Source organism: Epinephelus fuscoguttatus, linkage group LG2, assembly GCF_011397635.1.
Source record: "Epinephelus fuscoguttatus linkage group LG2, E.fuscoguttatus.final_Chr_v1".
Classification (NCBI taxonomy): Eukaryota; Metazoa; Chordata; class Actinopteri; order Perciformes; family Serranidae; genus Epinephelus; species Epinephelus fuscoguttatus.
In genome coordinates this window covers 18,516,171-18,529,621 of record NC_064753.1, presented here as the reverse complement: position 1 = coordinate 18,529,621, position 13,451 = coordinate 18,516,171, and the positions used below count along the sequence as shown (strand labels likewise).

The following is a 13,451-nucleotide window of genomic DNA, read 5'->3' as shown; positions in this document are numbered from 1 at the left end:
ACCAGTAAGAATACACTCATAATAAGGTTAAAGAATGTTGCTAGATGCTTAGCTGGTTATCTGTTTGATAATAATGCAGTTATAAATGTGGGTAAACAATAAATGTGTATGGGTTGCTCAGTTTCTAACAAGTCCCCAAATCTGCAGGTATAAATGTTAATAAGCCGTTAATAAAGCATGTGCATAATAATCCACTCTGTAAATGTAAAATTTGATATGTTTTACATGTAATTTGGTCTAGGTGCTCTGCAAATGTACTATCAGGGAGTAGGAGTTCATACTGTAGGAGAGTTCTTTATGATGAAGTCATAAAGACAGAAAATGTGGTTGAGGATTAACAGTGAAACTGTCAAAAATCCCTGTGGGTGCACAGGGACTTTTCACAATATGGTAACTCCACACCCTGAAAATAATTGGAGTCCAACGTTAGTGTCCTTAAGAGGCCGTGAGACACTTTCTTTGAAAGCTGGTGCAAAGGTAGCACTGGGAAACTAGACAACACCAGGCATCCAGTAATAATGCATCAACCATGTGGGCATTGCTTGGTGGAAAAGAGGCTGAATAAGGGTCCAAAATTAGGCTACACCTTCCTTGGCAAGGGAACAACTATTATGGCCTTTTTTAAAAGGGTCCCTTGAAAACTTACCTAAAGATATCTGAATGAAAATGATTTCTATGGGGACCCACAAATCTCCCCTAAACTTGAGAAGGCCTGTTCCCAGTAAATGCCATGTTCCTTACAATCAGTGTTCTCCTTTTTTAAGGAAAATGACACCTATTTGACAGGAGTGTTGTGGTACTCAAAATGTTAACTGCACAGATGTCAGTCCATGTATATAATAATAATAATAAATTTATTTGTAAAGCGCTTTCAATAAGTGCTATACATCATTAAAAACAGAAAGGCTACTAAAAACAGTCTACAATAAATAAAACACAATAAAACAATGACAGACAACAATAAACGGACAAATCAAGACTTATATACAACAGTGAACAAAAGGGGCCTTTAGCTTTGCTTTAAATACATCAACTGAACACACGAGTAACATGCTCATAGAACATGAGATGCTGCGTTCTGTACCATCTGAAGACCTTGAACACTCTTCTTTGGCAAACCTGACAGAAGGGCAGTGCACTAATCTAGCTGTGACATAACAAAAGCATGAATAAGGATCTCAGCATCCTTTAATGAAAGGTTAGGTTGAATCTTAGTAATGTTTGTTAGGTGAAAAAAGGCCACTCTGGCCACCTCCTTTATATCAGATAATTAGTAACCGCTTATCCTCTTGGTGGCTGCGGGGGGCTGGAGCCTATCCCAGCTGACATTGGGCGAGCGGCAGGGTACATTCTGGACAGGTCACCAGACTATTGCAGGGCTGACACATAGAGACAGACAACCATTCACATTCACAATTTAGAGTCACCAATTAATCTATCCCCAACCTGCATGTCTTTGGACTGTGGGAGGAAGCAGGAGTACTTGGAGAAAACCCATGCTGACATGAGGAGAACATGCAAACTCCACACAGATTGACAGATTCCTGGGATTGAACCAGGAACCCTCTTGATGTGAAGTGACAATGCTAACCACTACACCACTGTGCCGCCATAATTAATAATGTTAACTATGAAATAAGAAGGGGCCACCCTAGTTTAGTGGTTAGCGCATATATAATCCACATGGAAGGTCCAGGGCTTGAATCCCGCTGGGGTATACGTCAACAAAGGCATGTGGCCGCTGGGTTCCCATCGCCGAATCAACCGGGATCAGATTAATCTTGAGCCAAGTCCTCAACGTGGACGCACCTCAAGCCTGTCATAGCCGGGAGGTTCCAGACATAAAAGCAGATTCAACTGTAAAATAAGAAACTAAAGTATAGCAAAGTGTGATTCCTGAACTCTCCATATTGACATAGTTTAGCCTATTGCTTCAACATCATCATCAAACTCCTGAAATTCAGTTATGGTTTTGGTTTTGGTGTGCCACCCCAAGATTTCCAGTGGCCCCCTCTGGCCACAAAAAGTGTGGGGGCGCCACTGCTTCTAAATAGCTTCTGACTAATTTGTAAAGCATTAGCAAGCCTTTATGATTTATGAACTATGAAGGTGCTGAGGAAAGGGTGCCTTATTAAAGAGAATAATGTTTTTATGGGGTATTTTAGGGCAATTCAGAGTCTTTTAATGACTGTGTGAGCAACATTAACAGTCAGCCATGCTAAATAAGTGCGACAGGACGAGTGAAGTTAGAATAATGTATGGTTTTGTTGGCTGTTGGTTCAGTATAGTTTGTGTAGGAACTAAAACAAAGCGCACATGTGGCCGCTGGCTCCGCCTCAGCCATGTGACAGTGTGCTGGCTGAGTCAGCCGGCTCGTCATGCAGCGTCAGTCTGGAGTCGCACAATTATGAAAAAGCAACCTTCCGTTGGAGCTGCAGCCGAAGCGGATCTCTCCAACGTCCACCGGGCTTTCCTTCCAAGGCTAACCGAGAGCACCGCCGATAGATGGATAAAAGCCACGACACAGCTCTTCCTGAGTCTCAACGGTGAAGAGAATGGTATGTGACCCTATCTCAGTAGTCATCTGTCGTCCTCTGGGTTTAATAGTGTTGTCAAATTGGCGCTGAGGATCGTCGTGACTGATCGGGGGTTTTGAGTGGCAGGTCCCCCCGTGCATGCTGCCTCCTGCCTGTCAGGTACCCAGTCGAGACCCCGCTGGCATTTGCTGTGTTTGCCGACTGCCTGGCTTCACTGCTAACACACTGTGACACGCACGTAATGAGTAAAGTGTACACGGTGACACACCGTCTAGCGAGAAAACCCCCAAATCACACACGGGCGTAACGTTAGCAGGCTAAATAGCTAGCTCGCTAGCGCTAAATGCTAGGTACTTAACCTAAGCTAACTAGCTGCGGTAGCTGGCTGATGTTAGCAGCGGTTTCTGTGCCGTGAGACAACACAGACAGAGCCTCTCTCTTCACCAGACAAAGACAGATAAAAGAGTGCTCTTCACAGCAGCTGGCACTTGTTTGAGACACATTTCTAGCAGCTGTCTCAGATGTCGGACAAGACACGCTGTCATTGCCAGTAACAAGTCAATGCCACCTTGAGTGGCTGCCAAGTCCGGTGAATGCCTTTAGTCCTACAGCGCCGGGGAAAGTTAAGTGATGTTGAAACAGTGCATTTATTATCACAGACCTTTGTTAGACCTCTGTGCGCCCACTCACGGCTGTGGGCTGTCTGGAGACAGTTACATGTTGTAGGCCTGCTGCAGACATTGCTGAAGACAACGCTGGTGTTTGTGGAGTTGTAACTTTTCCTCTTCCTCCTCGGGACAAGCTCGGCCTCCTCTTCTCACAAGGATTTCCTGTCTAGCCCTCTCTGGTCTATTAGCTCAGAGTCAATGGAGAGAGCGGAGGACGTGTAGCTAAGGTTGTGAGTCATTATTGACCATACAGTGTTACTATTACATAGTGTGCAGAGCTGGGTAACACTGACAGTATCCACTGTCATAACACACCCAGTGCTTAGATATCAACACTGTGATGATGGTTCATATGAGGTGTGAGTGACCTGTATGATCCTGTGTCAGGGTACTGCTATTTTAGATTATGGCACTGATAATATAGTACATTTCTTTTAGAAAATAAGTAGTGAGAAGACCTGTCAAATAACAGTTAATCATCACTGGATGCAAAAATCATACTATCGCTGTCTTAACAGTCGTGCTCATTAGTGTACAGCATTTCCTACAATGTCCTCATACAACCTGAGATATTAAAGTGAGAGTTATCAAGTTATAAAGAGAGTCTCTGACAGTAGACACATTTTGAAAATTATATTACCTGACCATATTTTAGATGTGATTTTTGGTCCAGTCCAGTCTGTCTATCAAAAGATAGACTCACAATGTTTAAAAACAAAAACAGGTCATTAATGATGTGGATGTGATGCTACGGCTGCAACTAACAATTATTTTTATTAGCGATTGATTAGCCCATTATTTTCTCGATCAATCGATTCGTCAATACAATGACAAAAATAGGGATACATGCCTATGTGATTTCCCAGAGCCCGACTTGATGTCTTCAGATACTCTGTTTTATCCAACCAGCTATCCAAAAATCCAAAGCTGTGCACATTTAAAAGAAAAGCATTGGATTGTCATGATTGAACTCATATTGAACAGTCACGTGCATTTGCCAGAAGTTGTCCTATGTTGATGACGACACAGTATGGTATGATATAGCATGTCCTTTATTCGATGAGACGCCGGTGCAGCTGGTGCCTGTCCTTTGCCTCAGTGTAAAAATGTCTTATTTCCCATAGTGCTGACCTGAGCCGGTCACATGCCCCAGCTTACTTGGGAGACACTCCTGTGCTACTGCTCTGAACAGTGTGATAGTCTGATAGCAGTGCTAATAAATGTTGATCAACCAATGCCAGTCTGGTTCATCAGAGTAGTCAGCGTGATTTGATCTATATCACCAATCTGTAATACAGCTTTACAATTGCAGGTCACAGTGTCTTACATAACCGTGGATGGTTGAACTGGTCATCAGCTTTAGCTCTCTGTGAGCTGGTCGAAAATGGTCTTGCATCACTTTGTTGTGCTCCAGAATAGCTTCTAGCACAACTAGTGTGTGTGACTGTTTGTGTGTGTATTGTGTTAGAGTGCTTGTGTGTTTCAGCCTGCAGAATGACCGTGGCATGCTTCTCTGAGCGGGGTTATCTCACGCGCTAATCCATTTGCACCACACACACGCACAAGCCCATTTGAAGATGGCTGATAAAGTTTTTCCAGCGGCCCTGGATTGGGGTTTCAAAAAAAAAATTGGTCACAGAGTCTCAGTTTGTTGATTTTATGAATGGAGTGCTCCCCTGCAGATCTTATCCAGCTGATCCCCCCCACCACAAACACACACACACACACACACACACACTGCTTCCCCTCACTGTGCAGAGCTGTAGCTCCTGGTCGGACACGCAGCTGACTTGCATGCGCTCACCCAAAGAGCACTGGAGGGAATACCAGCTTAGTATATCTCTTGTGTTGCAGCTATTGTGTAATATGTGCAGGAGCAGTATGCTATTTTATTTAGTTCCTCTCTTTGTTATTGGTCAGGAACTTGGCACTGTTCCTGTCTACTATCCTGAGACTGAGTTAACCCTGGTTTTCATAGGCTAACATAACCATGAGCACCAGATGCTGACATGAATAGCCATCACATGCTTTACATTACTAGGTTATACATCTGCTTGGAGGCAGGACTCAGGGTGGCATGCCAGCATGGTATCAGCTCATGCTGTGTAGTGTTTCAGAGCTATGCCCAGGGGACACAAGGTTGAGAGCTGAAGAGCCGTCACACTTTGGTCTCATGACTGTAGGAACTGACTTAACAACCTTCCGGGAATCTTATCTGGAGGTTAAAATGGGAAAACAGGAATATGTTGTTTGTATGTACATTCAGTGTTTATTAATTTAGTATATACATATAAATGGATATAATTAAGAATATAGTAGTATATTTGACAGAAAAATAGTGTTAATTATACTTTTCTGATTGTATTATCATTTGGTTGTTTTGTCTGTAAGTGTCTTATCTGTTGGCTAAAGGGAATCCTTAATCCTAAACGCCTAACATGTGGCAAGGATTGCAAATTGATGAGGTGGTTCTGTGTTAAAATGTCTCATAGTGTGATACATATTCTATTTTAATGAAGCCAATACAAAGGCCTATTTTGATTTGGCCTTGGCTCTGTCAGAAAGATTTACTAGTACTAGTTGTGTTGGCTCGAGCTGCAAACTTGAGGTTTGGATATAAGCCAGGTCACCAAAAGCAGGACTTGAGATCTGACTTGGACTTTCATGTTGTGAGGCATATTGTGACTTTTTATTTGAATTATTATGATTAAATTTATGATGGTCCTCCTGACATTGTGTCCTTAGAGGCACATGAGACCACTTAAAAACTTGTACTGGGCTCTCCTGACCTTTGTGTTTGAATGTCAAGTGTGCAAAATAAACTAGGAACGCTCATTCGTTTCTTTTTTTGTAGCATGAATTTATAGCACAGCCTCTTTATCAAATAAAGGTTCCATTAAAGCACAGCTTCGGCCATTGGAAAACATTTGAGAAACAGCTTTAAAAGGAAAATGTTCAAATCTGGTAAAACTACTGCACTGTTATGAATGTGTAATGTGCCATTATACAGACACATGACATGAAAGACTTAAGATTTCCAAAGGAAGACTTAGTTTGAGACTTGCTCTGGCAGAAGAAAGACTTGACTTTGGATTGGTTAGATGACTTGAGAAACAGGTCTGATATCAGCACATTTGTTGGAACTCTTTGCTTTTGTGATTGTAGGGCTGCACCTATCGATTATCTGCCTCTTACTTTCTCGATTAATCGTTTGGCCCATAAAATAAGAGAAAATAATGAACCCTTCCCATCACAGTTTCCTACTTGTTTTGTCCAACCAACATTTGAAAACCCCAAATATTCAATTTACTGTTATTTAAACCTAAAAAAGAAATCATATAAAAAGAAACCATCAGATATTCACAAAAACAAAACAAACAAACAAGTAAAACTGAAGAATTCTCTGCATTTTTGCCTAAAAGTCACTTAAATGAATAAATTGTTGCAGATTAATTTTCTGTCTGTTGGCTTATTGATAAATCTACTAATCGTTCCAGATCTACCAAAGCTGAACGATTACTCAAATATTAATCTAGATCACGATTTTGGCCTCCGGCAGTTAAATTAAACATGATTAACTGCAATATTGATGTTTAAAATGCATGCACTGCTTATAGCAAACTCAGCTGTATATTAAATAAAGCGCTTCCCAAACTAACAGCCATTACACCTGTCATGCTGCTGTGCTCACACATCCCGCAGTGACAGACTGTGAAAACTTTCCTGAATGTTGCAGCTTCAGTCTAGACTAGAGGATGATACGGAAGTGGATTTTCACTCCTGTCCGATCCCACTCCCACAAAGAAAGTCCTGTCTGGTCCCAATCCCATGACAGAACCCAATCCCGAAAGAATGACTCCCATCGCATCCCATTCCTATGTTGTTTTTTCAATAATAAAGATGATAGCATTTATTCATTTTAGAGCTGCATATTTATATATAAAAAGTAGTGACCAACAGGATTTCCGAAACTGTGTTAGCCTCTTGTCCAAAGTAGACAAGAAGAGTAATATAAAACAGACAGCAGCTAGGAAATGAAAAGGCAAAATGAAAATCAAGTGTAGTAGAAGTAGTAGAAGTATTTTGTATTTAGACCGAATAAGACAAGCAAAGCAACACAACTTGGTCAATCACCCAATAAAACACCATAAACTGCAGTACAATGACGGCTAAGAATGATAACGTTGCTAATGTTACCTCACTGAATCCCCGTTCTTGTCCAGCATCAACTCAGGCATCCATAACAGCAACACTGCACTGAACGCCACTGTATCCATCCAGCTCCCAGAGATGGACTGAAATAACCGATGCAGTTACACGCCATTCGCCTAAAGATGTGTGTCCAATAAACACTCTTTTTTTAAATGTAGCTTCAAGAGATGCACTGAATTCAGGTGAAGAAGAATCTTATTTTAAGTCTTATTTTGATGCAAAGATTTGTACATTATCGTCCATTAAATAATCAAGATGAATAATTGTGATTTCAGTATTGATCAGAATAACTGTGATTATCATTTTGGCCATAATCGTGCAGCCATAAGCTTTTAATTGATTGCACTGTTAGGTGCCTTCTGTGTCTATATCCAGATTTTCAGTATGTCTGTGGGCTGTGCGGTACAACTGAAGTTCCACTGTGATGTGACTTGATGCAAAGAGAAACAGCAGTGAGGAATTAAGGTTATGGCGTGGAAAAAAACTCATGACAGGAGCTTCAGCTCACTGTACCGTGGAGGATGGCCTAGTTCTGCGCCCATGCTTACAGCCATAGACCAGTGCTTCAATTGTAATCATTGTTGTACCAGGACGGTGAGGCAGTTGGATTAATTTGCTGCTCAGTGTAATTTAATTTTTCTGGTAACTCTGAACCTTATCTCTTCAAACCCAAAACTTCTGTCTTCTCTTACAAAGAGTTGCAAACTTCTTGAAGCCAGTCACACCTTGATAGCAAATTCTCAAAGTACACAGCGGAGAAATAAAACAGCTTTTGCTGGTTCTCTGAGAAAGTCTCTTCTCTTTGACTACCGCTCACACTGAAGTGCTGACCCCAGATCCTCCGCTCTTTCTAAATGGGTAATAGAATTGCCAAGCCAGATGTTATCTCAGCCCCTATTACGTCACGCAGGGCCAGAGGAATGATGGGTCGACCAGCCAGCCTTGTTACATTGTTGGGAAAAAGAAGAAGGAGGGGGAAGGAAGAGCTCAGTTGGCAAGGTTTCTGAGTTCACAGTATGTGTGTGTGTGTGTGTGTGTGTGTGTCTCTGTGACTTTGTGTGTGTGTGTGTGTGTGTGTGTGTGTGTGTGTGTGTGTGTTGGATGACAGTAGGAAGATAAAGGAACAGTATGTGGTCAGATTTGTCTTTCTACATTTGATCATATTCACTACCATGTCTGTTTTTGGTGCAGATGAACGTGATCACACACACACACACACACACACACACAGTTGCCCATAAACAATACTCTCAGCATCCTACATTGTCGAACCCAGAGGGATGGAAAGGTGCTGGCTTATATTTCCTACAGGAACAAAGTAATCATAAAAGCTGGAGCTCCAAGAGGAAGAGGGAGGGAGCGAGGAAGCAGGAGAGTGAGAGTGTGTTCGTGTGGTTTTGGCAGTGGCTCTGAAGTGTTCGAGTCTTTTGTTGCCTGACATTCTCAGGTACCATGGTTACAGGTTAGCAGAGCACAGTCCGGCTTCATCTGCCTCATTAACACTTTGTTAGCTCGAGATGCCGCCAGCGCTGTTGTGGAAAGCATTCTTCCACAGCGCAGCGCAGACACTGATCAGGTCAGTACGGGGGCACTGAAGAGTCAATGACCTGCGGTATACAATTACAGGGCAGGGTGTAATAATAACATCACATCAACAGCATGACTCACAAATGGTAGGCAGGCCACACAGTTAAATTAATGACCACATATTAACAGATGGAGAGCTCTTGAGATTGACAGCTACATTTGATGAAGGTCAGCAAGCATTAATAATAGTGCTGCTGTCAGCATTTGCTAATTGGCACACCAAAATCCAACGTACCAATTACCATTATTAGATGAAGCTCTGATTGTACTGCTGTGACACGAGCTGCGCGGTAATTACATGCTCTATACTAGTAAAGTTAATACTATATAAAAATCTTCATACTCTGTTGTTGACTATAGTCACAGCACACTGTACAAGAAATGTGTAATATACCATTTTTGGTATTTACAGGGAATTATGTACACTAGGTGTGTGGCTGGATACTATATATTTCAAATACAGAAACTTAAAGGAATAGTTTTTGTGAAATGCACTTTTTCATTGTCTTGCAGAGAGATGAGAGGATTAATACCAATTATATGTTTGTCTGTTAAATATGAGGCTGGAGCCAGGAGGTTAGTTGAGCTTAACATAAAGACTAGAAACAGGTGGAGTCATCTAGCCTAGCTCTATTTAAAGGTTTTAGAGCTTTACAGGTGCTGGGAGGAGGATTTTAGTCACCTTTGGGCGAGCCAGGCAGGTTTTCCCGTTTTCAGTCTTTATGTTAACCTTAGCAAACATCTCCTGGCTCCAGCGTCATGTTATAGAGACATACTGTATGCAAGAGTGATCCCCTCCTGTAACTCTTAATAAGAAAGCAAGTAAGCATATTTTCCAAATATTTTGAACTATTCCTTGTAAAAGAAAGGGCAACACTTTTCTAAAGATTTGATTTTGTTGAGAACCTTTGTATTACTTTCATAGCTGCTCTTTCATGACGATACACTGTATTCAGTACTTTCATAACTTTCCAAGTCCATTCACTTTTATTTTTCCCTCTAAATAAGTGGTTTCGATGATGTAACTTAAGTGCAGGTTTGTCTACACTGTGGTTAATTCTGGGTTCAGGGGCAAGGTTCAGCCAAAACATAAATACATAGTGAAAGAGGTGATAATTCCCTCTGTCAAGATAATAGTTCACACCTACAAAAACATCACACTCATCAGATCATTTGTAATGATTCATTTAAACATTTAGGACATACTGTGTTAACCGCAAGCGAAAATTCGAAGAATGAATTGTAGATACAAAATTGGCACTATACATGTAAAATGGACTTTAATGAGAGAAAAACCTTGATGCCAATGTCAGCAATGTAGTTGTAGGTCTAAACAGTGTTTAAAATGCCAAATTAAGTTGAAATGAAACCATAAATAGAATACTTCACCCACAAAATAATCATTTGTGTATCAGTTACTCACCTTGTATTATGCTGAATTTATAAAGAAAACTGTTTTTCTCACATGCCTCCAAAGTGAACGAAGAATCCAAAAGCTGAGAAAATTCTTCAAGAATTGAAGTAAAGAGGACTTGGTTTAATAACAGCAAAAGTTTATCAAAACATCAGTTCACAAACTCTCACAAACTCTTGCAGCATGATCCAAGTCTAATTATCCAGTTCCATGCTGAGTATTTACCAAACCCATCCATTTTTGCTAAAACCTACCTATTTAAAACACCTCTTTATACGACTTGTTGTGCGCCTGCTCACCGGAACAAACAAGCAGAGTTCAAACGCACATGGTTGCCCAGGCACGCTACTTGTATGACAAATAGTTTTAAATAGTAAGGTTTTAGCAGGAAATGCATGTGTTTGGGAGGTACTGAGCATACAACTAGATAAATAAAACTTGTGTGAAAGTTTGTAAATGGATGTTTTGATATAGTCTTGCTGTTGATAAGCGTGGCCCCCTTTACTCTTATTCATCAAGAATTTTCTCAGTTTTTGGATTCTTTGTTCACCTTGGAGGCATGTGAGAAAAACAAAGTATTCTTCACAATTTCAACTCAAAATGGGGTGAGTAATTGATATACAAATGATGATTTTATGGTTGAAGTATTCCTTTAACATGTGTTTGATGTCGCCATCACTCACCTCATAAATGATCTCCAGCAGCGCTGTTAGAAGAGAAAAATTAATCTGTCATGGTTGCTCTGTGTGGACACGCCTGCTATAGAAGTTTTCCATACAGGACGTTCAGTGTGAACATCAAAACCACTGTCTTGTGTAAATATGTGAACCTGTGTTTTAGGTTCAGTGTTACTTTAGTCCAATAAAGGTTAGATAAATTTAAAAGTACCCAGGATTAACATTAGTTTGCTGCCCTCAGTTTGATCTGGATTACGTTTGTTTTAATGCTGCTCTTTTGAAAATAAGCTTCAAAATAAGTGCGGACCTTGTGTGTGTTGTTGGGAGCGGTTTTGTGTGTGCTGCATGAATCACAGTTGGTGGTGTGTCCTCAGTAGACAACTAGGTATATATCACTGAGGCCTCTGCCCATCCACTAATCCTCTCCCACACCCCCGCCTCCCTCGCCTCTTTCTCCCCAGCCTAAGTATAATATCTAGTTGGTCTCAGACACATTCATCTGCCCCCTGAGTGGCTCCTTACAGATTAACTGTGGATGGAGTTTGGAAGCTGCAACCTCTCACTGATCACTCAGCTTTTAACTCAGGCCGGATCTGTATGGTTACAGCATCGCTGTAGACTTTGAGACCTGGATGGAAACTTGTTCTGAGAGACGGAAACGGAGAGAAGTATAGTGATTTTGTTGCTGATGATCCAGCGCTCACGGGAGGCTGTGGTGACTGTGGTTTGTCAAGGAGATGCATGAAGGAGCCTTGGCATGTTCCTGTACAAAGCCCTTAAACACAGAGATGAAGAGGAGTACATCCAGGTACATACTCAGCGGCTCGGTGTCACTGGTCAAGTGGCGGGATGACCTGTTTGTTTAGACGTTTCTGTAAAACCGCCATTTGTTGTAGGCAGTATAGAACCTGAGGCACTATGGATGGGACTCTGGCACCAGAGATAAGTGACTTCAGGGAGAGATAAAATGATTGATTGAAATTTGGACATGGAACTGTTGCTTTATGCTGTGTCACTTCTGTAGCTACGCTGTCTATATTTAACTAAACAGTCATGTTGACCAACAGCATTTCCATCCCTGGTTGTTGTAATACTATTGTTTGAGTTTCAGAAATAGTTGAAACGCTTTGGTGTGAAGCAGGTGACGGTGCTTGCAGGTTTCCTGCTTTGTGCCGGGAAGGATTAATGGTGCTAATCGCTCTGAGCTGCACTGGGGGAACAATAAGGCATGAGGCATTTAATTGAAAATTCCTGCAACATAAATCCTTGTTTTAAAGGAATAGTGATACAGACTGAGATTATTTTATTGTACTTTATAACAGGCACCTGTAGCTGGCGTGCCTCTTGAATCTTACTTGTCCTAATTTTACGAAGTAAATTTGTATTTTTTTATTTATTAAAACATCTAATCCCTTTGATTTCCAGTGACTAAATCCTGGATTAAGGGGTTACAAGCCCCCTTTTAGGATGTTCCGTCATTTTCGGGGAAAATTGTCTTAACTGAAGTAAAAGAGACAGCTTACCACTTTTGATTTATCCACGTGTTCTGTTTCCTTGTCTTTGTGAAAATACGATGGATATAATGTCAGCCCTGTTTGTACAAGCACTCAATAAATTGCTACACAGAGGAGCATTGTTTTCAGCATCCACAGGGGACCATTTTCTCGGCAGCTTGACTTCTTTAGAATGCAAATATAATAAAGCCGTAAATACAAATGAGGAACATCAGCTGATGTCCATTGCTCACAATATGCAACTGTCTCTCTTTTGTTTGCAGTCCCAGAAACCCTGGATAGAAAGCACTTTCACCAAGCGGGAATGTGTGTACATACTTCCAGTGTCAAAGGACCCCCACAGGTATGTGCTTAGTCGTCCTGTAGTGTGCCTTGTGGTGATAGCCATGGAAACAGTGTAATTGCATGGTGTGTGTTAAAGTAGGCCCAAACCCTAACCACTACTCTCCAAAGACTAAATGAGTCTGTTTCCACATAATTTTGATGTTTATGTCTGTCACTATTATTACAGCGTTAAGTGAGGGGGAAGACCAGTGATGAACCTGTGTATCATTGCTTCTTAGGGATATTTATTTTAGTTTTTAGAAATGGCTAATTCGTTCAATAGTTTTAATTGTTTGTTGTTCCATGAAATTGTCATGAAAAATTATGCTTTGATTTAAGACTGTGATTGACAATGTTTTTGTAACAACAGTACAGATTCAATGTACTTAGTGTGCTAACAATTTCTAATTATGTCAAACATACTATTAGTGTAGAAAAAAAATAAGGATTTTACATTACATTATAAATATTTTAATGTGGTTTAATGTTTCAAATCTACGCTCTTTGTCAGACTTCTC

At 40.9% G+C, this 13,451-nt stretch overlaps 1 protein-coding gene across 5 annotated transcripts in view; it reads left to right on the top strand.

Moving 5' to 3' along the window:
* The first annotated feature begins 2,385 nt into the window (after nt 1-2,385).
* trpm7 (transient receptor potential cation channel, subfamily M, member 7) overlaps nt 2,386-13,451 on the top strand; it is a 59,356-nt gene continuing 48,290 nt past the window's right edge. For 2 of the 5 annotated variants that reach the window (XM_049594193.1, XM_049594184.1), the window contains exons 1-2: nt 11,634-11,903; nt 12,873-12,952. In XM_049594193.1, the coding sequence (XP_049450150.1) occupies nt 11,853-11,903; nt 12,873-12,952 (131 nt within the window). In that variant the 5' untranslated portion in view covers nt 11,634-11,852. Of the gene's footprint in view, nt 2,559-11,631; nt 11,904-12,872; nt 12,953-13,451 lie in introns of those variants that run through there. The other 3 variants (XM_049594211.1, XM_049594218.1, XM_049594202.1) reach the window with 3 other exon arrangements.